The sequence below is a fragment of the Dipodomys spectabilis genome, unplaced genomic scaffold (genome assembly GCF_019054845.1).
Source record: "Dipodomys spectabilis isolate Male_0828 unplaced genomic scaffold, ASM1905484v1 ptg000234l, whole genome shotgun sequence".
Taxonomy (NCBI): domain Eukaryota; kingdom Metazoa; phylum Chordata; class Mammalia; order Rodentia; family Heteromyidae; genus Dipodomys; species Dipodomys spectabilis.
Window position 1 is genome coordinate 17834595 of NW_024870911.1, and position 23711 is coordinate 17858305.

General features: G+C 48.5%; 3 protein-coding genes across 13 annotated transcripts in view; 1 reads left to right on the top strand and 2 right to left on the bottom strand.

Annotated features, from left to right (window-relative positions):
- The window catches only part of Smarcc2 (SWI/SNF related, matrix associated, actin dependent regulator of chromatin subfamily c member 2), a 31782-nt gene extending 25932 nt beyond the window's left edge, over positions 1-5850 (top strand). For 6 of the 9 annotated variants that reach the window (XM_042698741.1, XM_042698737.1, XM_042698738.1 and 3 more), the window contains 4 exons: positions 1425-1559; positions 3408-3789; positions 4087-4512; positions 5053-5850. In XM_042698741.1, coding sequence (XP_042554675.1) covers positions 1425-1559; positions 3408-3789; positions 4087-4512; positions 5053-5129 — 1020 coding nt within the window. In that variant the 3' untranslated portion in view covers positions 5130-5850. The remainder of the gene's footprint in view (positions 1-1424; positions 1560-3407; positions 3790-4086; positions 4513-5052) is intronic. The other 3 variants (XM_042698745.1, XM_042698746.1, XM_042698743.1) reach the window with 1 other exon arrangement.
- Positions 5851-7133: 1283 nt separating this feature from the next.
- Positions 7134-10668, bottom strand: Myl6 (myosin light chain 6). Of its 2 annotated transcripts, XM_042698750.1 has the most exons (7): positions 10585-10668; positions 10306-10333; positions 9341-9484; positions 8738-8911; positions 8346-8423; positions 8046-8089; positions 7134-7326 (listed from the first exon to the last, which is right to left on the bottom strand). In XM_042698750.1, exons 1-6 carry the CDS (start codon positions 10585-10587, stop codon positions 8061-8063), a joined length of 456 nt encoding a protein of 151 aa, XP_042554684.1. In that variant the 5' UTR covers positions 10588-10668; the 3' UTR covers positions 7134-7326; positions 8046-8060. The 2 variants fall into 2 exon arrangements, with proteins under 2 accessions (XP_042554684.1, XP_042554683.1); XM_042698749.1 differs by lacking the exon at positions 8046-8089.
- A 305-nt stretch (positions 10669-10973) lies between these two features.
- On the bottom strand, positions 10974-15719 carry Myl6b (myosin light chain 6B). Of its 2 annotated transcripts, XM_042698748.1 has the most exons (9): positions 15644-15719; positions 15342-15545; positions 14237-14459; positions 13558-13585; positions 12961-13104; positions 12487-12660; positions 11377-11454; positions 11202-11239; positions 10974-11098 (listed from the first exon to the last, which is right to left on the bottom strand). In XM_042698748.1, the coding sequence occupies exons 3-8, from the start codon at positions 14408-14410 to the stop codon at positions 11211-11213; spliced, it is 627 nt and encodes a 208-aa protein (XP_042554682.1). In that variant the 5' UTR covers positions 14411-14459; positions 15342-15545; positions 15644-15719; the 3' UTR covers positions 10974-11098; positions 11202-11210. The 2 variants fall into 2 exon arrangements, with proteins under 2 accessions (XP_042554682.1, XP_042554681.1); XM_042698747.1 differs by having other exon boundaries at positions 15342-15680.
- Positions 15720-23711: the final 7992 nt, after the last annotated feature.

Here is a 23711-nt window from a genome sequence, read left to right on the forward strand (position 1 = left end):
CTTGAACTGTGGGCCTGGGTGCTGTCTCTCAGCTCTTCAGCTCAAGGTGAGCTCTCTACCACTTGAGCTACAGTGCCACCTTTGGTTTTCTGGTGGTTTATTGAAGATAAGGGGAGGCTGGGAATGTGGCTCAGTGGTAGAGTGCTTGCCTTGCATTCATGAGGCCTTTGGTTCGATTCCTCAGCACCACATAAGCAGAAAAAGCCCGAGTTCAGGCCCTATGACGTACCAAAAAAAACCACAAACCTAGATTCTAGAAGATAAGGGTCTCACAGACTTTCCTGCTGGGGCTGGCTTTAACCCACAATCATCGGATCTCAACCTCCTGAGAAGTATTACCAGCTACCAGTGGGGCTTGAATACAGTGCCTAGGTGCTATCCCTGAGCTTTTTTGCTCAAGGTTACTACTCTACCACTTGGACCACAGCTCCACTACCGTTTTTGTTTTTGTTTTGAAGTATATTGGTGTCTCTGGACTTTCTTCCCCAGGCTGAGATCCTGAAATCTCAGCTTCCTGAGTAGTTAGGATTATAGGCATAAGTCACAAAGCACCAGGCTTCCTTTTTTTTTTTTTTTTCCATCTATCCTGGGGCTTGAACTCAAGGCCTGAGCACTGTCTCTGAGCCCCTCTGTGTTCAAAGCTAGTGCTTTACCACTTGAGTCACAGTGACACTTTTGGCTTTTTCTGTTTATGTGGTACTGAGGAATCAAACACAGGGCTTCATGCATGCTAGGCAAGTACTCTACCACTAAGCTACATCCCAGGCATCCAAATTTTGACTCTTATTCAGCCAGAGAATTACTTTTTCCTAAGCTTTTTTTTTTTTCCCCCTGCTAGTACTGAGGCTTGAAACTAGGGCCTGGGTGCTGTCCCTTAGCTTTTCGCACAAGGCTACCACTTGAGCAAGAGCTCCAATTTCAGCTTTTTGGTGGTTAACAGGAAATATGAGTCTCATAGACTTTTCCTGTTCTACCTGGCTTCCAACTATAATTCTTAAATCTCAGCCTCTTGAGTAGCTAGGATTATAGGCATGAGCCTGGCTTCCTGTAATTAATTGACTTTGTTTTTTTCCCCTTGTTACTCTTTTTTCTTCATGATATTTATTTTATGATTTTCTTAAATTAGCATACATTAGTCATACCAGGGGCTAGAGTTCATTGTGACATTTCAATATATGAATGCCATATATAGAGATCAACTCTTCCTTTATCATCACTCTCTTTCCTTCTCCCCTTCTAAAATAATTTTAATACGTTTCATTGTATTTTTATATATCCATGTTTGTTTTTTTAAATCAAGCCTGTACTTGTGACCACAGCAACTTAGTTCTTAAAGCCACCAGCATCCACCGTATCTTGTCTCCCCTGAAATGTCAGCACTTTGGTCTTCCTACTGATATGTTGTCCCTCCCCTCTTTTCCTAGCACTTGGCTGCTGTTGAGGAGAGGAAAATCAAATCTTTGGTGGCCCTGTTGGTGGAGACCCAGATGAAAAAGTTGGAGATCAAACTGCGACACTTTGAGGAGCTGGAAACTATCATGGACCGGGAGCGAGAAGCAGTGAGTAGTCTCTTGAAGGGTTAGAAGGAGCCTGGAACTCTGCTTGGAGACTGGGAATGAAGATGAGAGAGTTGTATGCAAGATAGAAGGGCAGCAGCACAGAAAACCAGAGATTGACAAACTTGAAGAAGAAGGAAGAGGAGGAGGAGGAGGAAAAAAAATAAAAATAAAAAGCTGGGTACCAGTGACTCATACTTGTAATCCTAGCTACTCAGGAGGCTAAGATCTAAGTATTGCAGTTTGAAGTCAATCCTGGCAGGAAAGTCCATGAAACTCTTTATCTTCAATTAACCAGCAAAAAGCCAAAAAGTAGAGCTGTGGCTTAAGTATAAAACACCAGCCTTGAGAAAAAAAAGCTCAGGGACAGCACCTAGGCCTTGAGTTCAAGCCATAATACAGCATGAAAAAGAAAGAAACCTGCATGCAAGAACTTGGAGCCAGGTGCCATTGGCTCACACCTGTAATCCTAGCTACTCTGGAGGCTAAGAACTGAGGATTGAAGTTCAAAGCTAGCCCCAGGCAGGAAAGTCCTTAAGAGTCTTATCTCAGGGACTGGGAAGGTGGCTCAGTGGTAGAGTGCTTGCCTTGCCTGCATGAGGCCCTGGGTTCAATTCCTCAGCACCACATAAGTAGAAAAAGCCAGAAGTGGCACTGTGGCTCAAGTGGTAGAGAGCTAGCCTTGAGCTGAAGAGCTGGGGACAGCGCCCAGGCCCAGAGTTCAGGCCCATGACTGACAAAAAAAAAAAAAAAAAAAAAAGTCTTATCTCCAGTTAACCAGAAAGCCGAAAGTGGCACTGTGGTTTAAGTGGTAGACAGATTGCTTTGAGCTGAAGAGCTGAGGGACAGTACCCAGGCCCAGAGTTCAAACCCCACAACTGACTCCCCCAAAAAAATTAATTGGAGATACCACATACACAATTTGGTGACATCAAAAACAGTTAACAGGGGCTGGGATGGTGGCTCAGTGGTAGAGTGCTTGCTTTACATGCATGAGGCCCCTGGTTCGATTCCTCAGCACCACATAAGCAGAAAAAAAAAATGGAAGTGATGCTGTGGCTCAAGTGGTAGAACGCTAGCCTTGAGCTGAAGAGCAGAAGGACAGTGCCCAGGCCCAGAGTTCAGGCCCCGCAACGGACCAAAAAAAAACAAACCAAAAAACCAGTTAACAATGCTTAATATACCTGGAAAATTTGAATTGAAAGGTTTCATAATAAGTGCAGAGAGATCACACAATCAAGATATCTCAGAGATTTAGTTAATTGATCTGGGCTGTCTTCCTAAGAACAGTTTCTAGTGAATTTTTAAAGATTAAAAAAAGAATTTGAGGTGACAAGAAGTAGAAGCATTTCCTAAATCAAGAAAGTAAACATAGGGCTGGGAAGGTGGCTCAGTGGTAGAGCGCTTGCCTTGCATGCATGAGGCCCTGGGTTCGATTCCTCAGCACCACATAAGCATAAAGAAAAAAGCCAGAAGTGGCATTGTAGCTCAAGTGATAGAGTGCTAGCCTTGAGCTGAAGAGCTGAGGGACAGTGCCAAGGCCCAGAGTTCAGGCCCCACAACCGGACCCCCCCAAAAAAAAGAAAGAAAGTAAACATAAATTCAAAGCTCTGGAGGTGAAAAGAGCCAGGGCCCATTTAACTCCACTGCAGTGAAAAGTGATGCAGGCAACCAGGAGACATGAAGGTCATAGAATATGCAAGGAGAGGATCAAGAGGACAAGAAGCACAGGTTTAGGCTTGGGGAACCAAGACGGGTGGGATCAAAAGGAAATATTGCCCAAAGCAAGGCTAGGAATCTTTGTCTAGGGATCTTCTGAAAATCCCTAACATACTTCATTGGCACTGGCAGCTCGAGTATCAAAGGCAGCAGCTCCTGGCCGACAGACAAGCCTTTCACATGGAGCAGCTGAAGTATGCTGAGATGAGGGCCCGGCAGCAGCACTTCCAACAGATGCATCAGCAGCAGCAGCAGCCACCACCAAACCTGCCCCCAGGCTCCCAGGCCATACCCCCAACAGGGGCTGCTGGGCCACCCTCAGTCCATGGCCTGGCTGTGGCTCCAGCCTCTATAGCCCCTGCTCCTGCTGGCAGTGGGGCCCCTCCTGGAAGCTTGGGCCCTTCTGAACAGATGGGGCAGACAGGGTCAACTACAGGGCCACAGCAGCCACAACCAGCTGGAGGCCCCCAGCCTGGGGCAGTCCCACCAGGGGTACCCCCCCCTGTACCCCATGGTGAGTGTGGGTTCTAGAACTCTTGTTGGCCACAGGGATTATGGTGAATGTCTCAGTTCCCCTAGAAGGGGATACATGATGGGCCTGGAGAGAAGGATTGCCCTCAGTAGGATTTTCTTCCATTTCTACAGATGGACCCACTTCTGTATGCCCCTAAACTAGTTAGGATTTCCCTCCAAACCCAGACCTTAGGATTTACTACTTGCTCTAGAATTGGAAAGGGGATGTACTGAGAGGCTGGATTATCCTTACTGTGAAAGGGATATTTCCGCTAACCTTTCTTCTCTTCATTCCTAGGCCCCTCACCGTTCCCCAACCAACAAACTCCTCCCTCAATGATGCCAGGGGCAGTGCCAGGCAGCGGGCACCCAGGCGTGGCGGGTAATGCTCCTTTGGGTTTGCCTTTTGGCATGCCGCCTCCTCCTCCTCCTGCTCCATCCGTCATCCCATTTGGTAGTCTAGCTGACTCCATCAGTATTAACCTTCCCCCTCCTCCTAACCTGCATGGGCATCACCACCATCTCCCGTTTGCCCCGGGCACTCTCCCCCCACCTAACCTGCCTGTGTCCATGGCGAACCCTCTACATCCTAACCTGCCGGCGACCACCACCATGCCATCTTCCTTGCCTCTTGGGCCGGGGCTCGGATCCGCCGCAGCCCAGAGCCCTGCCATTGTGGCAGCTGTTCAGGGCAACCTCCTGCCCAGTGCCAGCCCACTGCCAGGTGAGAAGGGGCCAGAAGGGGAGAAGGGAGAGGGCGGGATCCACATGGAGGGAGGGAGGGAAGAAGGGAGGGCAGGTGAGGGTCAGGTACTAGAATCTCCATATGCCTTTTTGAACACTCTGGTAAAATTAGAATACAGGAGGAATGGCCTCTGGCTGTCCTCCATTCCCCAACCTGGCAGCGGCCCCTCTGGGATGACGTTGGGGCCTTTCACTGGTGGGTCATGGAGGAATCCTGTGACAGAGCATCTCAGTTGTAAACTTGAAAAACAGCTACCTGTCTGCATGATTGGCATTCCTTTGCTTGTTTCCATCACATTCAAATGCCCCGCTTAGAGTCCCCTTGGGGGCAGGAGAACCATTTGGGGGTACACTGAGAGGTGAAAGGAGGGTATTAGAAAAAGGAAGTTGCCCATTGTGGGTACCTCATTCATCTACCTACCCACTGCATGCCATGCTCAGTTCTGTTCGTATGTGAAGCCTGGGTCTGGATCTCTCCCTCTGCCTTGCCCCAGCTGATTTATCTTCCTTTTCTCCACAGACCCAGGCACCCCTCTGCCTCCAGACCCCACAGCCCCGAGCCCAGGCACAGTCACCCCAGTGCCACCTCCACAGTGAGGAACCAGCCAGCCATCTGTCCCCCTCACCTTCCCTGTGGAGATCACAGTTCCAGGAACAGTCCTCCCCCACCAATGGAACCCTCCCCCAGCCTGGAGAGTTCATCACTACGTAAGGAAAGCTCCTCCTGCCCCTCCACAGCCCCCACCATGCCCAGCAGAGGCATGCATTTTTATATTGGATGATTCAAGGACTTCTGTTTAAAAGATGTTTCTAATGTCTGGGAGCAAGGGATAGGACAGGAATGCTGCCCTTAAAGGAAGGGCTGGGGAAAAGGTGTTTATACAAAGTTCTACTTAACCACTTCTAAGGGTGCACCCTCTTTAAAACTACTACTTTTTTTATGGATAAAAAGAAAATTAAGCCCTTTAAAAGGAAGTAGAGAGAGATTTTAAAAAGCCACATTGGAGATCCCTTCAGTCCACTAAAAAATAACTTTTTTTAATGTTTTTTTTTTTTCCTTTCTTTTTGAGGAGGATGAGTTAAAGAAAAGGGAATTAAGGTTCTGAGTTGTGCTCTGGGGATGAAATAGGCTATCAAGCCTATCTCCTCAAGCCCCTTAGTAGTCAACCCCCTTTACCCACTCCACCACTTCATCCATACTAATCTCTCCTGCTGCTTCCTCAGTGTTGCTGTTTTAGGCCACTCAGCTCAGCCAATGATCCCTTTCCCTCTGAATGTCAGTTTTGTGTTTGTTTTTAAAAGTCACCTGCTTAGTTGATGTCAGCGTATGTGTATTTGGTGGGAAAATGTATTTGGGGGGAATTCGTGTGGTAGGTAATAGAGGAAGAAAGGGCAAGGGGACCATTCTTCCTCCTTTTCCTGGGTTCTATCATGAATGCCTAAAAGGCATGGAAAAGGGAGCTGTTAAGTTTTAAAATTGAAAAAAAAAAATCAAAGAGCACTTAAGCACCTCCATAATGACTTGGTGGGTCATTCCCCTAACCTCTGCCCTCCCCCACCAAGACTGGCAGAATGTCACTGAGAGCTGGGAGTTCCCCCACCAAGGACACAGGTTTGGGAGCAGTACAGTTTGGCTCTGCCTCCTGGATTCTAGTGCCTCCCCCTTCCAATTCTTCCCTCTTCACCCTGACACGGAGGCAAAGGCCATACTAGCTCTACACCAGTTCTTGATCCTCCTACCAGGCCCTTTGTTCCTCATGTCCCCTGTGTGTGTTTCTCTTTTTCTGAGTCTTGGCACCTTTCTTCTGTTCAAAAGTTTTCTGTAAATTCTCTTTTCTTCCTTTTTTTTTTTCCTTTTTTTTCTTTCTTTCTTTCTTTTTTTTTTTTTTTTTTATAAATTAATTTGCTTTCAGTTCCATCTTGTGGATGCCTCTGTGTTCTTACCTGTGGTTGTCAGGCAGGGGATCGGGCTGCATTATTGGAATATCATGGGGTACTCAGTGGGACTATAGGGCTGCAGACACTGGCCTTACTCATATATACCACAGAAGGCCAAAGGCACTGCTGCTGGAGCAGGGGCTCTCACCTACCCTAAAAATAGCTGCTTAGGAGATGGAAAGACATCTTCCGTGGAGATTTTGTGTCTTTATCCTTTCAGTAGTAGTAGCTTCATTCCTTCCCTAATAAGGGAAGCAGCAGGTCTTCACCTACTTGTTTTTATTGGCCCCCAGTCCTACAGTTGTGACAGGGCACTGGCAATGCTAATTTGGCCTGGCTTTAGCTCCAGTAAACACTCAGGCCTCTCCACAAAAGGCCTTCCATATTTGGGGAGGGAGGTGCTGGGCCATATCCTGAGTTCTAAGGAGCCCTAGGCCTAGGCAATGAGGACTGTACAGACTAGAACAAAAGAATGCTGGCCAGCCTTGGTTTATGGCTTTCCTGATCCCACAAAGTAGCCTTTGTAGCAAGGATGAATGGGACCAGCATTTCTTAAATGAGGCATTGACCTGGGGCTATGGTATCTACGGGCAAAAATCACCTCCCATCTCACTCCCCCCTCCCCTGCCCTGCCACTGCCCAGGAAGGAAAGTAGAACCATAATGGAGCAAAGAGAGCTAATTTATTTGGTGAGTGCTGATGGCAGACATCATCCGAGAGAGAAGTTGGGAAAAATATCCTGTGACAAGGGAGCCTAGGAAGCTTCTAGGGCCACACAAAAATCTCACACCGGGCAAGGCACAGGCTCAGGGATACTGGGAAGGTTTTTAGCCATTCAGCACCATCCGGACAAGCTCTGTAGAGAGGAAAAGTGGAGTAAGGCAGAGAGAAAGGGAAAAGGAGGGGTACGCCAGGGGCCAAAAACTGACTGCAAGACTGTAAAGGTGGCTTGAGGGAACATGCCCACAACAATCAACCGAAGGGTTGGTTGGCAGAGAAGCCACCTTGAGTCTGACCAGTTTTCTCAGCCTGACTCCCCTCCCACCGGCTTTCAGCTCCCTGCCCACCCTGAGCAGCAAGAGTAGAACAGAGGCAGAAAAGTTCTCAACTACACCTACAGCTACTGTCAGCCACTGGCAAGAGGAGAGGACAGTTTTGGGTTAGAGTACCTCCAAGCTGCCCAGCAGAGGGAGGTGGGAAGGACTGTTGAGCTATAGCAGCAGAATGGGGCAGGCAGCCCACCTCTCTATGCCAACTCTCCATGCTTCAGGGCCAAAGGATCCCCCTAAAGCAAGACTGCGGTGTAAGCTGGTGAGCTCCCAGACACCAGCACTCAAGGCCCAATAAGCAAGATCTCAAGAGTCGGTTCAAGGAGAGAAGTCAGGAGGTACTGCACTCCCAAGCTGCCTTCCTCTTTAAGGAATCCCTCCCCTCCCTGGCCAGCCCCATGCAGAAACATGCCAGGAAGAAGTCAGATGGTAGTAGGGTAAGGGCTGGGACTAGAGAGCACAGGTTGGGAAGAAAAAGAAACACTGGGAGATCAACTAGAGAAGGAGAGGCTGGGAGGAGCCGTACCCGCCCCACGGGCCGTCACCCTGACAGGATATGCCTCACAAACGCTGCAGGAAGGAAGAGACATTAATGGTGAAGACAAGACACAGACATGGGGTGAAGGGTTCAGGTGGTGGGGGAACAGACATCCCATTTACTCCTCATTCCTTCCCCACCCTACATACCCAAACCCACAACCTCCCTCTCCTGGGCTGGGCCCGCCCCTTGCCTCCTTTTGGATCCAACTCCAGGGATAAGCAAACTCTCAGATACAATCCTGCTATATAGCCATTTCCTCTGCAAGAATCCCAGTTTGCCCCTCACCTTCATAGTTAATACAGCCATTGCTGTCCTCATGCCCTGCTACCAGCATCTCCACTTCTTCCTCAGTCATCTTTTCACCTGCAGAGGAGGGTACCAATGGATCACGCCTGTAATCCTAGTGGCTCAGGAGCCTGAGATCTAAGGATATGGGTTCAAAGCCAGCCCAAGCAGGAAAGTCTTGTGAGACTCATCTCTCCAACTAACCACCAGAAAACTGGAAGTAAGCTGTGGCTTGAAGTGGTAGAGTGTTAGCCTTGAGCAAAAAAGGTCAGGGACAGTACCCAAGGCCTTGAGTTCAAGCCTCACAACCAAAAATCATTTTTGGAACTGGGTAACAGGTGGGGTGTATCCAGGCAGCACCTCAGCTCTGGGACAACGGTATAGAGTCTTACCCAATGTGACAAGTACATGACGGATTTCAGCACCCATGACAGTACCATTCCCCTCCTTGTCAAACACCCGAAGGCCTTCTACATAATCCTCATAGGTTCCCTGGTCCTTGTTCTTGGCCACAGTCTGCAGCATGGGCAGGAAGTGTTCAAAGTCCAGCACCTTTACATTCATCTCTGCCACATAACAAGAGGGAAAGTAAGCCAATTGTTGGTGACTACACCTGTAATCCTAGCTACTCAGGAGGTTGAGATCTGAAGATTGAGGTTCGAAGTAGGCGTGGGCAGAAAATTCCACCAGACTCATCTCTAATTAACCGGTTAAAAGGATGGAAGTCCAAGTGGTAGAGCACCAATCTCGAGCAAAAAAGCCAGTGGAAACATGAGGCCCTTAGTTCAAGCCCAAGTACCAGTGTGCTAGTATATATACATAAAGTGGGAGAGTGTTAGGCCAAAGAACTCAAATTCCCAGGGTGGGATCATAGGATCACAAGCTGATGATTTCTACCGAAGAGTAACATTGTTCCAGTTTGGAGCTGAATAAGATAAACTTAGCTGAAGAGATTTGGACTTACTGCCACACTAGGTTGTTTTGAGGATGCTCACCATCACTCTTGGGGTTCCCCAGGACCTTGAGCACCTCGGCGTTGGTGGGGTTCTGGCCCAAGGCTCTCATCACATCCCCACACTGGCTGTATAGGATCTTGCCATCACCTGTTCGGTCAAACAGCTGGAAAGCCTCCTTGAATTCTGAGGATTCAGGTGATCATCAGTAAGGGGAATGTGGGGGTTAATTCAGTCCCTCCCTCAGTGCTCTGCTGCTCCCTGTCAACTTAGACCATGCTATGGAAACCAGATATCTACGCTGCTATACACCTAAGAATGCTAAGAAGGCATCTGTTTCTCTTTCTCTCAACTGCAATGTTCCACATACAAGATTCAGCCTTCCTCCCCGCCTGACAGCACAGTACAGTCCATTCACACACAACAGGAGCCGGCAGCAGGCCCACTACATTAACTACTCAGGATAGGAATTTGCCACCGCCCAGTCTAGGTCCAGTCCTTATAAGGAAATGGGTGCCTCAGGCTCGACTAGGGTCATCTCAACACTACTTCCTACTCTTCCCCAATGAAGAGACCTAACTCGCCTATCCCCATCATCCTTTCTTCCCAATACTTCAGGTCACTGCCCTTACAATCTCAGTTCCAGGCTGGGAGAAGGGATAAGTTATCTCAAGAGAAGTGAAGAAGCAAAAGCTGGTTAAGGAGACAGAGACAGATGCACCCTCCCCAGACCCCACACACAGCAAGCATTTAGGTGGTGACCAAGTAGTTCCACATACCCACACCACCTAAAACTCACCCAGTGCTTGGGGCTCAGATCTAGAGTGGAAGGGGAAGGAAGAACGCATGAGAGAAGAAAATGGAGGATCCAGAAAGTGGGAGAAAGGAATCTAAGGGCGACTCTCCTGGGGATGCTGAACAAATGACAAGTTGGGGCTACAGAGTAGGTGCTAGAGGGGGGTGTCCCTCTCGGTAAGAGTGACCTCAGTTGGGGTCAGACTGCCTACCTGCGGTCTGGTCTTCGGTGAAGTCACACTGCTCAGAAAAGAAGGAGTGGTCAGCACTTAAACTCCAATCCCTCAACCTTCTATCCCAGTCCCTCCAACTGAACCAAACTCCAGCTTCAGTGGGGGAGGACAAGGCCCTCGCCTTTCCGGCCCACCCTCCAACCTTCCAAACTCTCAGCTTCCCTCTGCGCCCTACCCTGGCTTGCCTTCTAGCCCTCCCTGCCCGTGGGTCCCCTCCTGGCCCCAAACCCCGCTTATCTCCTGGATCCTGGGCCCCACCATCTTGGCTGCTCGGCTCTCCGGGACCTTTCCTGCAGTAATGGCTCCGGCTCCCAGCCCAACCCTAGTCTCAGCTTGCCCGAATGACGTCACTCTCTGTACATTCGGCCAATAGGAACCCCGGCCTGGATTTATGCAGATCACACGCTACATGAAAATGAGGTGGGCGGGACCCGCCGTGGTGCTCCACGCCCCGGCCCCGGCCCCGGCCCCGGCCCCGCCCGGCCCTATCCAGGCCGCCGAAAGTCCGTCCTCCGGAGGCTGGAATGAGGTGCCAAGAATCGGCTCCTCTAAACAGCATAAAATGCAGGTAATACCGGCTTTGCGAAAACAGAGGGCCCTCCCCTCCCTCCTTCCCCCTCCCCGAAGAAAACAGTCTGAGACCGAGGCAGGAACTGTTATCTTTATTTGGAAACAATAGGTGGCCGCCTAGTGACTGGAAGGTGCTTCCGCCGGCCGGAGAGGTGGAGCAAAGGTGGGGGGGCGCGGGGGGAGGGTACCCCCACTACTGGATCTGTATGGAAAAAAAACAAAAGTTGCCAAACCCCTGGCGCTTACGCAGCAAGTGGACAGGTAAACTTGCCTCTCAGCGCGACAAGGGGTACCGGAGGGCCTACCCGGAGAGTTCAGACGCTTAGGATGTGCTTCAGGAAGGCTGCAGAGACAGGAGACAAGAGGGCTTCAAGAAGCAGACCCGTGGGTAACCACCACCCTCACTTTAGGTAATAGAGGGGTGCTTTCCATTCTCACAGCACCATCACTCCCCTCCCCCTTGTAGCGCCCGAAAATCACCCTCATAGTTGATGCAGCCGTTGCTGTCCTCATGTCCAGCCAGAACAGTCTCCACCTCCTCCTCAGTCATCTTCTCCCCTGAAACCCAAACAGCACTGGTGAGCCCCCTTCCCTCCCTCACCTGTCCCACCCTACCCGGCCTCTTCTCTTATCACTTGCATTCACATTCACAGTACCTTCGAACTGTTCAAAGCCTTTAACTGACAAGGAAACTCCAGCCCTTAGGATTAAGATCTGAGTACTTAAATTGGGACCAAAAAAAAAAAAAAAAAAAACCCAAAACCAAGAACAATAAACAGCCAGGCACAGGTGGCTCACGCCTGTAATCCTAGCTATTCAGGAGGCTGAGATCTGAGGATCAAGGTTCAAAGCCAGCCTGGGCAGAAGAGTCCCAGTGAGACTCTTACCTCCAATTAACCACTCAAAAACGGGAAATGGCACTGTGCCTTGAAGTGATAGAGCACTAGCTTTGAGCAAAAAAGCTGAAGGACAGCATCCAGGCCAATGAGTTCAAGCCCACAACCGTTAAAGTTTAAAAAAAAAAAAAGCTAACCTAATTATGGGCTCAACACAGGAGGTTCATGCCTGCAATCCTAGCTAGTCAGGAGGCTGAGATCTGAGGATCACTGTTCAAAGCCAGCCTGGGCAGGGAAGTATGTGAGCCTCTTCAATTAACCACCAAAAGGCCAGAAGTGAAGAAGCTGTGGCTCATGTGGTAGAGCATTAACCTTGAGCACAAAAGCTCAGGGGCAGTACTCAGTGGAGTTGAAGCCCCAGTATTAACGCGCGCACACACACACATACCCACCCTAAAAAGAAAAAAGAAACTCTACACACACACACACAAAAAAAAAGAAAAAAGAAACTCTACAAGTAAGGCTTCCAAAGTGGTAATGGGTCCCCTACTGCATTCCATATCCTTTGTCGTATTGTGGACACTTTAACTACTGAGGAAGCAAGGCCCTCAGATCTGTCCCCATGGCTTTGACCTTCAGGTTTTTGCCCATGACCTACAGGACAATAATCCCCTCCCAGACTCTGCTTAACTTGCCAACCTTCCTGGTCCACCCCCTCCTCTTCACCCCACAGGAATTCTGGTTGCTGTCTCACCCAGGGTGGTGAGGACATGTCTGAGCTCTGCACCCATCACTTTGCCATTCCCTTCCTTGTCAAACACCCGAAGCCCCTCCAAGTAGTCTTCATACGTCCCTTGGTCCCGGTTTTTGGCTACTGCCTGGAGCATAGGCAGGAAAGTCTCGAAGTCCACACGCCGAGACTTCAGCTCTGGAGAATGGAGAGAAGAGGTCACTGAGGTATCACAAAAGTGAAGACCCATTTCCCATTCCTTCCACAGACTTCTATCCCCTTCAGTATTCAGAACACCTTGTATTTACCCTGTGTTTCACAGTTTTTGAAGATCAGCATCCTTTGACACCTTACCAATATTCTACCACTGAAAATCGAAGACTGGAGATGAAGGCGAATGGTGCAATGCTTACCTTGCATGTGCAAAGTACCTGGGTTTGATCCCCAATAATAAGAAAATGATCACTGAAAACCCACATGTTCTAAGGCGCCTCTCACCATCACTCTTGGGGTTCCCCAGGACCTTGAGCACCTCGGCGTTGGTGGGGTTCTGGCCCAGGGCTCTCATCACATCCCCACATTGGCTATATAGGATCTTGCCATCACCTACTCGATCAAACAGTTCGAAGGCCTCCTTGAACTCTGAGGAGATTTAAGGGGAGATCAGTATTGACCAGAGGTTCCCACCTTCAGACAGGAGGTTAAGAAAGTGCTGGCCGGTAATTCTTATCTACCTCAGGAGGCTGAGGTCTGAAGATTGGGGTTCAAAGCCAACCTTGTGCAGAAAAGTACATGAGACTATTATCTCCAGTACACCAGCAAAAAGCTGGAAGTGGAGGTATGGCTCAAGTGGGATCATGTCAGCCTTGAACAAAAAAAGTCTAGTGAGCACAAGGCCTTGAATTCAAGTGTCCCAGTACTGGCACACATGCACGAACACAAATATTTCTGTGGTAGAGCTGAACAGAACAAAGGAGGAAAAGCGGACAAGTGTGGAAGGTTTCAAGGTCAGGACTGGAGGTAGGGGAGTAGAAAGGGGCCCTGATCAGAAGCTTGGGCCTGGATAATGGGATTAGGAAAATAGCTTCTCCTCACCCTCCAGTTGGTCCTTGTTAAACTCGATCTGTGGAAGAAAAAAAGCAGGTGAGGACAGGGCTTGTTCAATCCCTCCCAAACCCTCCTCCCAACCAACTGGCAGCCGCTCCTGGGGAGGGGCCCAGTCACCTCAGTCCCATTCCCAGCTCTGGACCTTGGGAGAATCCCAAGAGGAGGAATTATAAGGGGGAGGGCTTCCTGGGAACAGGGCTAATCCCAGGCCACCTGTTCCCCTCCCTCCACTACCCTGAGCCCTGCATCCCTCACATAACTGGGGGCTGAACAAAGGCTAAATTTACCCCTGGTCCCCAGCTGTGATTGTCTAACAAGTCTGTCCTCTTCAGCCTCTCCTCTTGGAGATCAGAGCTGCTGTCTTTAGAGCAGAACAGCCACTTAGGGGCAGGCAGCACTTCTCTCCACCTCAGAACCTAGGTGTTTCCCATCTCACAATCCCTGCTTCTAGCCAGGGGGTAAGCAAGTGTGGGTGTGTACGTAGTACACACCTGTATTGGAAGGAGATAGCAATAAAAGACAATAGCAGAGTCCGAAACCAGGATGCTGCCTAGTGGTGAGACTGCAAGAGACCTCCAATCTGAAACCAGCTTGTTTATCCCCTCCATTTCACATATTCCTTCCTTAATCCCCTTCTCCAAATTCTCTCCTCTTTCCCAGGACTCACCACCACTTTGGAGAGATCAACAGGGGGCTCCTGAGTTTTCACTGGCGCCTGGGAGACAGCAGGCTCAGCCTTGGTCTTGGCTGGAGGGGTTCCTGCTACAGGCTTGGCAGCAGGCTTGGAGATGATGGAAGGCCCTGCTGGTTTCTTCACTGGAACATCTTTCTTAGGAGGCATGATGTTCGGTGGCCAAAGGACAGTGTGCCGCCGATGGGGGCACCCATCTCTGTTTAAATAGCCAGGGAGTCTGGGATGTCAAGGGGCGGGGGCAGGGGCAGGGCGCCAGTTGGCAAGGGTGAGATATCAGAGAGAGATGCCCGTCTGCCTGCCTCCAAAGGTTCAGGACTTCTGACCCAAGGTTTTCTGAACTCTATCTACTCCCCGAAAGCTATCCAGGAACAATGTTCCTTTTAGGGACAGAGGGAAGAAGCTAGAGACTGCCAAGAATGGGGGAGTTAACCTCCAGGGTTATGACAGGATGCTTGCCTGTAACATTAAGATAGTAGTGAGGTGAAAGAGAGGGGACCCAATAGCTTAGATTCTAAAAAGCCCAGGCAGAGGTAGGAATGGGAGAAGAATCCAGGAGGCTTGAGCTAGAAATAGTAAGAGGTGGGGGAAAACCAAACCAAGCCTCTTTATTCCCTTCAGGAATAGGGGTAGCTGGCCCCCATAGCTGTGTGATGCCCGATATTTGTAGTTCTTGGGTCCCCAGCCAGCCCAGAACTGGAACTGTACACAGTAACAGAAAGGGGAGTACTCCCCTTTGTCTCCTGTGGATTCAGTACTGATTAAGGGGTGATCAGGTTTAACACCCACCGCCCACACTTCCAAGGAAGGAATCTTTTCCACAAGCACACGGCCATTCTATTTAGATATACGGAAGGTATCTGCAGAACCTGCTAGGAGTCCCCCCCTCCCCACGCCCCAACACCTGGTGGAACCTGGGGGAGGGGGCGGAAAGACAGGCTCTGGGACACAAAGAGCTTAGATTCCGTAATTCAAAAGGATGCAAGATCTAGAACAGGTCATCTATTAGTACTCAACCTCCCCCTCCTTCCCCTAATCAGGAACAATAAAGAGCTCTAACTAATAAAATCCCCAAACTCACCCTGCAGGGTCCGAGTGTGGGGCGGGGGCGGGGCGGGATGCAGCGCAGCTCCCAGCACTGAAGAGTTAACGCTAGCGGTTGCGGAGCACGCCGGGAATTGTAGTCCCTGGTGGTCCACCGGAAGCCTTCCTCTGTGCGAGACTTACGCGGGAGCGTCGGCTTCCGGTCTCCAGGGGCGGTTAGTGACTCAGGGTCTGCTGCGGGCTTGTGTTGTACCGGAACTGAAAGTCAGCGAGCGCGCACACACATATTTGGGGCTCCTAAAGCCCTGCGGGGCCCCTCAGGACAGAGGTCCCCTTTACCTAGTCCTGAGGAGCCCCCAGCTTGGCGCGGCGGGGTGATGCAGGCCGCAGCTGCGGCCGGGATCCGGAGGCCCAGCCGTCGGTGGGCGCGCCCTTCGCCCCGGGGCAGGCCGGGAGGCTTTTCGCTTCCTCTCGAAGTTTTGCCGGGGGAAACCGCGACTAGGGAGTTCCCTGGTGACTCGCCACGGTCACTTCCAGAGCTTTTAAGTGTTATTTATTTATTTTGCATTACTGGAGTTTGGCTTTAGGACTTGGGTGCTCTACCACCCAAGCCATGCCTCCAGGCCATCTCTGCGTGTGTGTGAGCTCACACGCAGCACTGGGGCTTGAACTCCAGGCCTAGGCGCTCCACCACGTGCCCTACAGCTCCAGTTCCGGCTTTTTGATGGATGCTTGAAGAGTCTCACGGACTTTTCCTGCCAGGATTGCTTGGGGACTGAGATCCTGAGATCTCAGCCTTCTGGAGTAGCTAGGATTACTGGCCTGAGCCTATGGCCCCCGGGTTACTTTATTTTTTGAAATGAGGTGATGCTTGGCCGCTCACGCGCCATCTCTCCCGCCCCCCCCCCCCCCCCCACCGAGGATTCATAGGTCTCCTAGGAATGGAGGCCTGAGACATCTCTGTTTAGCTTGGAGTTGGCCCATTCCTCCAGGCGCTTGTCAAAGTCTAGGTGTCAGAGGAAAATCATCTGGGCAGCCAGCTTTTGTTCTCTGGATCATAAGTCCCGGGGCGGGGGGGGGGGGGGGGGGGGGGGGGTGCGGCTGGTGCGGAGAGGCTCAGAATAGAAAGCCCGCGCTGTTGGGAAGGTGAGGCACCCGCCAATTTTATATGCCCTAAGTGACATTCGCTGGCTGGGAAAAGCTGCTTGGAAGAGTTAAAACGGTCGGTGCAACAGAAATAACTTGTTGATACAGTTCACCAATCCTGCAGGCCTCTACAGATCTGGGACTCTTCCAAGAGTGCAGAAAGTATAAGGGCCACGAAATCCTGTGATCCAGGACAAGATACGTATGCTTCCTTTATTGATAATTTTGGCCGTGGGTGATATAAATGACTCGGAGTTTGCATTTAGACCAGCCCGTGTGCATTTGAGTCTTGGCCCTGCCAGTTCTGGCTTTAGCAAGTTGTCAGTCTGGCCAGGCTTTTGTGGCTCCTGTATGTAACCTTTGCTGCCAGGAGGCTGAATTCTGGGGATCAAGATCCTAGTGCAAGCCTCAATACTGGAACAAAACAAAAAGTTAAGCCTGGCACTGGTGGCTCACGTCTGTAATCTTAGTTACTCAGGAGGCTGAGATATGAGGATCACAGTTCAAAGCCAGCCTGGGCAGGAGCATCTATGAGACTTACCTCCAATTAACCACCAGAAAACCAGAAGTGGCACTATGGCTTAAGTGGTAGGGCACTCACCTTGAGCTGAAGAGCTCAGGGACAGCACCCAGGCCCAGAGTTCAAGACACACAACCAACAAAAAAAAAATCTGTTTAGTCCTTAGTTCATACATCTGCAAAATAAAAGTAATAGACACTATCTCATAGGACTCTTGGGAGGATTATACATGCTAACCTTTGTAAAATAGAATGAGCCTGGTACAGAGTAGGTCTAATAGAAATGTTTAAGGAAAAAAATGTGTGGGGGTGCCCTTACCCGCACCCACACACAGTACTGTTACGGGGACTGCAAGGCATCCATCTCTCCATTGGCTTTATCCCTGCAATGCTGGTGGTGCTGTATCACCAACTAATAGCTGGTTAATTGGAGATAATTTCTTGGGGTGATGGGACGGTGGCTTAGTGGTAGAGTGCTTGCCTAGCATGCATAAAGCCCTGGGTTTGATTCCTCAGTACGACATAAACAGAAGAAGCCAAAATGGCACTGTGGCTCAAGTGGTAGATTGCTAACCTTGAGCAAAAGAAGCTCAGGGACAGTGCCTACGTTCTGAGTTCAAGCCCCATGACTGGTACCAAAAAAAAAAATCTTAGATTTTTCTGCCCAGGGACTGACTTCAAACTGCAGTCCTCAGATTTCAGCCACCTGAGTAGCTAGAATTACAGCCATGAAGGGGGAAAAAAAAATCTTTTCAACCTGAAGCAGATGGTCATTTTTCCTATTTTACATCTTGGATGGTTCAATAAATACAAAAAGATAGAGAGATATATATGATTTATGGCAAACATTTTGTCTCCCCACCTTCCATGTAATCTGAATGTTCTTAGACATTGCACATTTATTCAGATATTAGTCTCAACATAATTAGGAAGGTACAAAGAAAAAAATATATTAGGCTGGGTGCTGGTGGTTAACACTTGTAATCCTAGCTACTCAGGAGGCTGAGATCTGAGGATCACGGTTCAAAGCCAGCCCGGGCAGAAAAATCCATGAGACTCTCCAGTTAACCACCAGAAAACCAGAAGTAGCGCTGTGGCTCAAGTGGTAGAGTGCTAGCTGGGCACCAGTGGCTCGTTCCTGTAATCCTAGTGACACAGAAGGCTGAGATCTGAGGACTGAGATTCAAAGCCAGTATGGCCAGGAAAGGCTATGAGACTATTTCCAATTAACCACCACAAAATGAAGTGGTGTTGTGGCTCAAAGTGGTAGAGTGCTAGCCTTTAGCACGAAGAGACTCCAGGACAATACTCAGGCTCTGAGTTCAAGCCTCACAACTGACAAAAAGTAAAAGTACAACAGTGGGCCTAGTGGTACGTGCCTGGAATTCCAGCATTCAGGAAATAGAGGCAATAACCTAGAGAGGTGCCTACTTTGGGCTACACAGGCAGACTGTCTCAGAAAAACAAAATATCGGGCTGGGAAGGTGGCTCAGTAGTGGAGTGCTTGCCTTGCATGCATGAGGCACTGGGTTCGATTCCTCAGCACCACATATGCAGAAAAAAAAAGCCGGAAGTGGCGCTGTGGCTCAAGTGGTAGAGCGCTAGCCTTGAGGTGAAGAGCTGAGGGACAGCGCCCAGGCCCAGAGTTCAGGACCACGAGTGGACCCCCCCAAAAAACAACAACAAAATATCAACCCAGTAATCCCAGGGCTTGGGAGGGGAAGGCAGGAGGATGTTAGTTCGGGCATCTTGTGCTACAAGAAAAAATTTTTGAAACTACACAGAACTTCAGTAATTGCAGGCCCACTCTACAACTTAACTAGCTGTTTAAATGTTAGTAAGTTAAGGACAATAACTTAGGAAAAGAGAACATTATTTCCTAAGTACACAGGAAATAATTTGTTAGGAAAGATGTTTTTAGTTCTCAAGTATTATTTTTGTGGCATTGTGTTGTTTGAACTGATTTGGGGCTTAAACTGAGGGCCAAATAGCTTTGTTTGGCTTTTTCCACTTACAGTAGGTGCTCCAGTCCAGGATTTTGCTGGTTGATTGGAGATCGAGTCTCTTGAACTTTGCAGGCTGGCTTTCAGCACCTAGCCTCTTGAGTAGCTAAGATTTCAGGTGTGAGAGACTCAGCTATGGCATTCAACTCTGGACTTCCTACTGACTCAGCTTGCTTACAGGGATGGCAGTCTACCACTTGAACCATGTCTCCTACCCTTCTTGTTGGTGATTATCTTTTTTTGGGGGGGTGGGGGACTGGTCGTGGGGCCTGAACTCTGGTCCTGGGCGCTGTCCCTCAGCTCTTCAGCTCAAGGCTAGCGCTTGAGCCACAGCACCACTTGCGGCTTTTTTCTTTTTGCTTATGTGGTGCTGAGGAATCGAATCCAGGGCATGCAAGACAAGTACTCTACCACTGAGCCACGTTCCCAGCCCTTGTTGGTGATTATCTTATTTGCTCTTTTTTTTTTTTTTTTCTTTTGTCGATCCTGGAGCTTGAACTCTGGGCCTGGGTGCTGTCCCTGTGCTCTTCAGCTCATTGCGAGTGCTCTACCGCTTGAGCCACAGCGCTGCTTCCTGGTGATTATATTAGAGATGGAGTTTTATGGACTCTTCTGTCTTTTCTGGCCTTGAACCTCAATCCTTGGGATCTCAGCCCCTTGAGTAGCTAGGATTATAAGTACGGGCCACCCAGCTAGTTCTCAAGTTTTTTTCTTTTTTCTTTTTATTTTTTTGTAGTCATGGGGCTTGAACTCAGGGCCTAGGTACTGTCCCTGAGCTCTTTTGCTCAAGACTAACACTCTATTATTTTGAGCCACAGCTCCACTTCTGGTTTTCTTTTTTCTTTTCTTTTCTTTTTTTTGCCGGTCATGGGGGCTGAACTCTGGGCCTGGGCGCTGTCCCTCAGCTCTTCAGCTCAAGGCTAGCGCTCTACCACTGGAGCCACAGCGCTACTTCCGGCTTTTTCTGTTTATGTGGTGCTGAGGAATCGAACCCAGGGCCTCATGCGCATGCAAGGCATGTACTCTACCGCTGAGCTACCTTCCCAGCCCCCCCACTTCTGGTTTTCTGATGGTTAATTGAAGATAAGAGTTTTACAGGCTTTCCTGCCAGAGCTGGCTTTGAACACCCAGCAAGCATTTTGACCAGAAAGTATTAGCTCAACATAAAAATAGGAAAGATAATGAGGATTTTTTTTTTTTTTTTGTCAGTCCTGGGCTTCAACTTAGGTCCTGAGTACTGCTTCTTTTTGCTCAAGGCTAGCGCTCTACCACTTGAGCCAAAGCACCACTTCTGGCTTTTTTCTTTTTGCTTATGTGGTGCTGAGGAATCGAACCCAGGGCCTCATACATGCAAGGCAAGCACTCTACCACCGAGCCACCTTCCCAGCCCCTCAAGGATGGTTTATATAAAGTCCTTTTCAGGTCATTTTTAGGGGTACAGCTAATACAGTAAAATATACACTTAGCATATAGAAGGCCTTATGTCCAATTCCTCTTACCACAAAGGAAAAAAATATATATATAGTAAAAATTCATGGCAAGCAATGGTAGTTTCCTATCTGTAATGTTCTAAAACAGTAGTCTACAAAATAAGCTCTTTAGGATCTCTTGGGAGCTTTGTTTACAAGCTTTGTTCAGACTGTCCTCAAAGATTCTGATTTCTAGGTCTATGTTAGGCCCTGGGGATTTTTTTTTTTTGTAATATTTTCAGCCTGCTAGAATGCACAGAGAAGAAACTACCAAACATATAAGTAATGTTAGCTTTAGTAAATGGAATAATTTAAAAAATGGAATAATCATTTCAAAATGTACTTCTGAGCTGGGCACCAGTGGCTCACACCTGGAATCCTAGCTACTCAGGAGGCTGAGATCTGAGGATTGTGGTTCTAAGCCAGCCTGGGCAGAAAGGTCCCAGTGAGGCTCTTATCTGCAATTAACCACTCCAAAACAGGAAGTAGCACTGTGGCTCAAAGTGGTAGAGCACTAGCCTTGAGCAAAAGAGCTCAGGGACAGCATCCAGGCCTAAGTTCAAGCCTCACAACCAACCCCTCTCCTCCAAAAAAAATGTACTTCTGATATGGGCTTACCCAGCATTGCATGAGTGAGGCCCTGAGTTCAACTCTAGCACCACAGAAAGATAATAAATTCTTTTTTTTTTTTGGGGGGGGGGGTGAGGGGAGGAGGTGGGTTGTGGATCTTGAACTCTGGGCCTTGGCACTGTCCCTCAGCTCTTGAGCTCAAGGCTAGCACTCTACCACTTGAGCCACAGCACCACTTCCAGCTTTTTCTGTTTATGTGGTGCTGAGGAGTCAAACCCAGGGCCTTATTCATGCAAGGCAAGCACTTTACCACTGAGCCACCCCTTCCCAGCCCCATAAGCCCCTAAATTCTTAAGATGGCCCAGAAAATCTAGCACACTTCCAAACACAACTTGCCGTCTCTGTTCCAGCCACATTTCTATACCAGCCATACCTATTAGATTGCAGATGTTCAAAGGTGTCCTAGGTCCTCATTGCTCAGGTGCTTTTCTTTGTCCTTTATGCCCCATCTCCCTCTCCTCTTCTTCTATTCAAAGGCCAGGCAGAGACAAGTACCTGGTATGTATGAGGCCTTGCAATATTTTTCGAGTGAGTGAGTGGATTACCTGGGTAAGTGGGAAAAGTCAATGGATATTTATATTAGCCAATAGGGAGGTAGTAGGTTGGATATTCAAGGGATCCAGAGTTTCCAGGGGTGGAACTCTTAATTTTTACCATGAAATAGAAAGATGATTTGAAGGTTATTTCATTTTTGAAAAGGAATTAGGAGATTATTTGAAAAAGAGTAAAGATTTGAACTAGACAAGGTGTTATGAAAGAAGGAATATGGCTTACTGGAGACCAATTCATATATACTCATTTAACAAACATAGATTGTCTTCTCTACTCAGACTATGAACCTGTTGAGCAGCAAGGAAAGTGGTTGCAACTGGAGATCATGAATTTCCATGCTAATCTACAAGGTAACAATTTCTTCTTTCCAACAAGTACTTATCCATGTGGACAGTAAGAGAAAGGAGACAACAGGAAAGGTAATGAGCTGGTCTTTACTGTGGAATATTAATAATGGGTGAACATGTGATCAAGGGAATTGAGATTCTATGTAAAAGAGAGAAGGAATAAGTAAAATGTTAGGTTGATAGTCTAGAGTTGTAAGTTGGAGAAAACAGAGCATGAGATTAAATTTTAGAGGCTATAGATAAAGCCAGGTATTGAGATGAGTGGCCATGGGTGGGTGGATGGTTGAAAGGTTGTAATCTGAAGATTATTGGGTTTGAGGAGAATATCCATTAGGATTCTTCCCATGGAAAATAGAAGTTCACCATGTAATATCTCTCTAGTCCTCTTGACAGTGTCTTCTATTTTGTCTTAAGAGCCAAAGAATAAACTTGTCTTGACTATTGAAGTCAAGTCCTAGACTCCCCTATGACCAACTTAGAAAGATGCCTGCTGACCATGAACAAGGGAGGGACTATGTCTTCATTGCTTAGACATGGGCTATTTCTCCAACTCCCAGCAATGGGGGATAGCTTTTGGGGAGGCATGTTTTCACAAGATTAAGGGTGAGGAAACAGTGGACTACACACACAATTTACACACACAATTTAAACACAACTGTCAACATGAGACTTACTGAGAGCACTGGGTTAGCTGAGCTGCATAATGCATATAAGGGAATTATTTTTTATTTTTAAAAAATTTTTTTGTCGGTTGTGGGGCTTGAACTCTGGGCTTGGGCACTACCTCTCAGCTCTTCAGCTCAAGGTGAGCACTCTACCGCTTGAGCCACAGCGCCACTCCCGGTTTTCTAGTGGTTTATTGGAGATAAGAGTCTCACGGAGTTTCCTGACAGGGCTGGCTTTGAACCACAGTCCTCAGATCTCAGCCCTGTGAGTAGCTAGGATTACAGGCTTGAGCCACCGGCACCTGGCTATATAAGGGAATTTTTAAAGTTTCTCAGATTTCATTCTTTTTTTGGTTGGCCATGGGGCTTGAACCCTGGGTCTGGGTATTGTCCCTGAGCTCTTCAGCTCAAGGCTAGTGCTCTACCACTTGAGCCACAGTGCCACTTTTTATGGTAGTTAATTGGGATAAGAGTCTCAGGGACTTTCCTGCCTGGTCTGGTTTTGAACTGTGATCCTCAGATTTCAGCCTCCTGAATAGCTAGGATTGCAGGCATGAGCCACCAGCGATAGCTGAAATTTCTTTTAAAAAAATACTTTTGACTGTGCTAGATCAAAGCAGGGCATAGTAAATCCACAGAAAAGACAGGTTTAGTGTACTGGATTCAGGATAAAGAGCAGCTCTCTAGAGAGTGCTACAGATGAATAAAGTCTTTTAGGAGCCAGGTTTCAGGGAATGCCAGTCAGAATAAGTTCATGTAAATGCAGTTAAGGAATCATGAGGAGTGGAGTGAGATGAAAGTGTTACATAGAACTAAGCTTACAGAAGAGTGCTAGACATATGTGTTACCCACTTAAGCCATGCTCCAGCCTGGTTTATGGCTCTTTGGGACAACCTTTTTTTTTTTTTTTTTTCCCAGTAGTACACTAATAGGACTCCAGCCCAAAATTAGAAAAGAGGAATGAGTGTAGTTCAGTGGTAGATGACTTGTCTAAAATTTATGAGGCTCTGGTTGTTCCGGGTTGAGAACCTGGTGGCTACTACCACCAGGAACATTGTGTGGTTCTGTATGTAAGG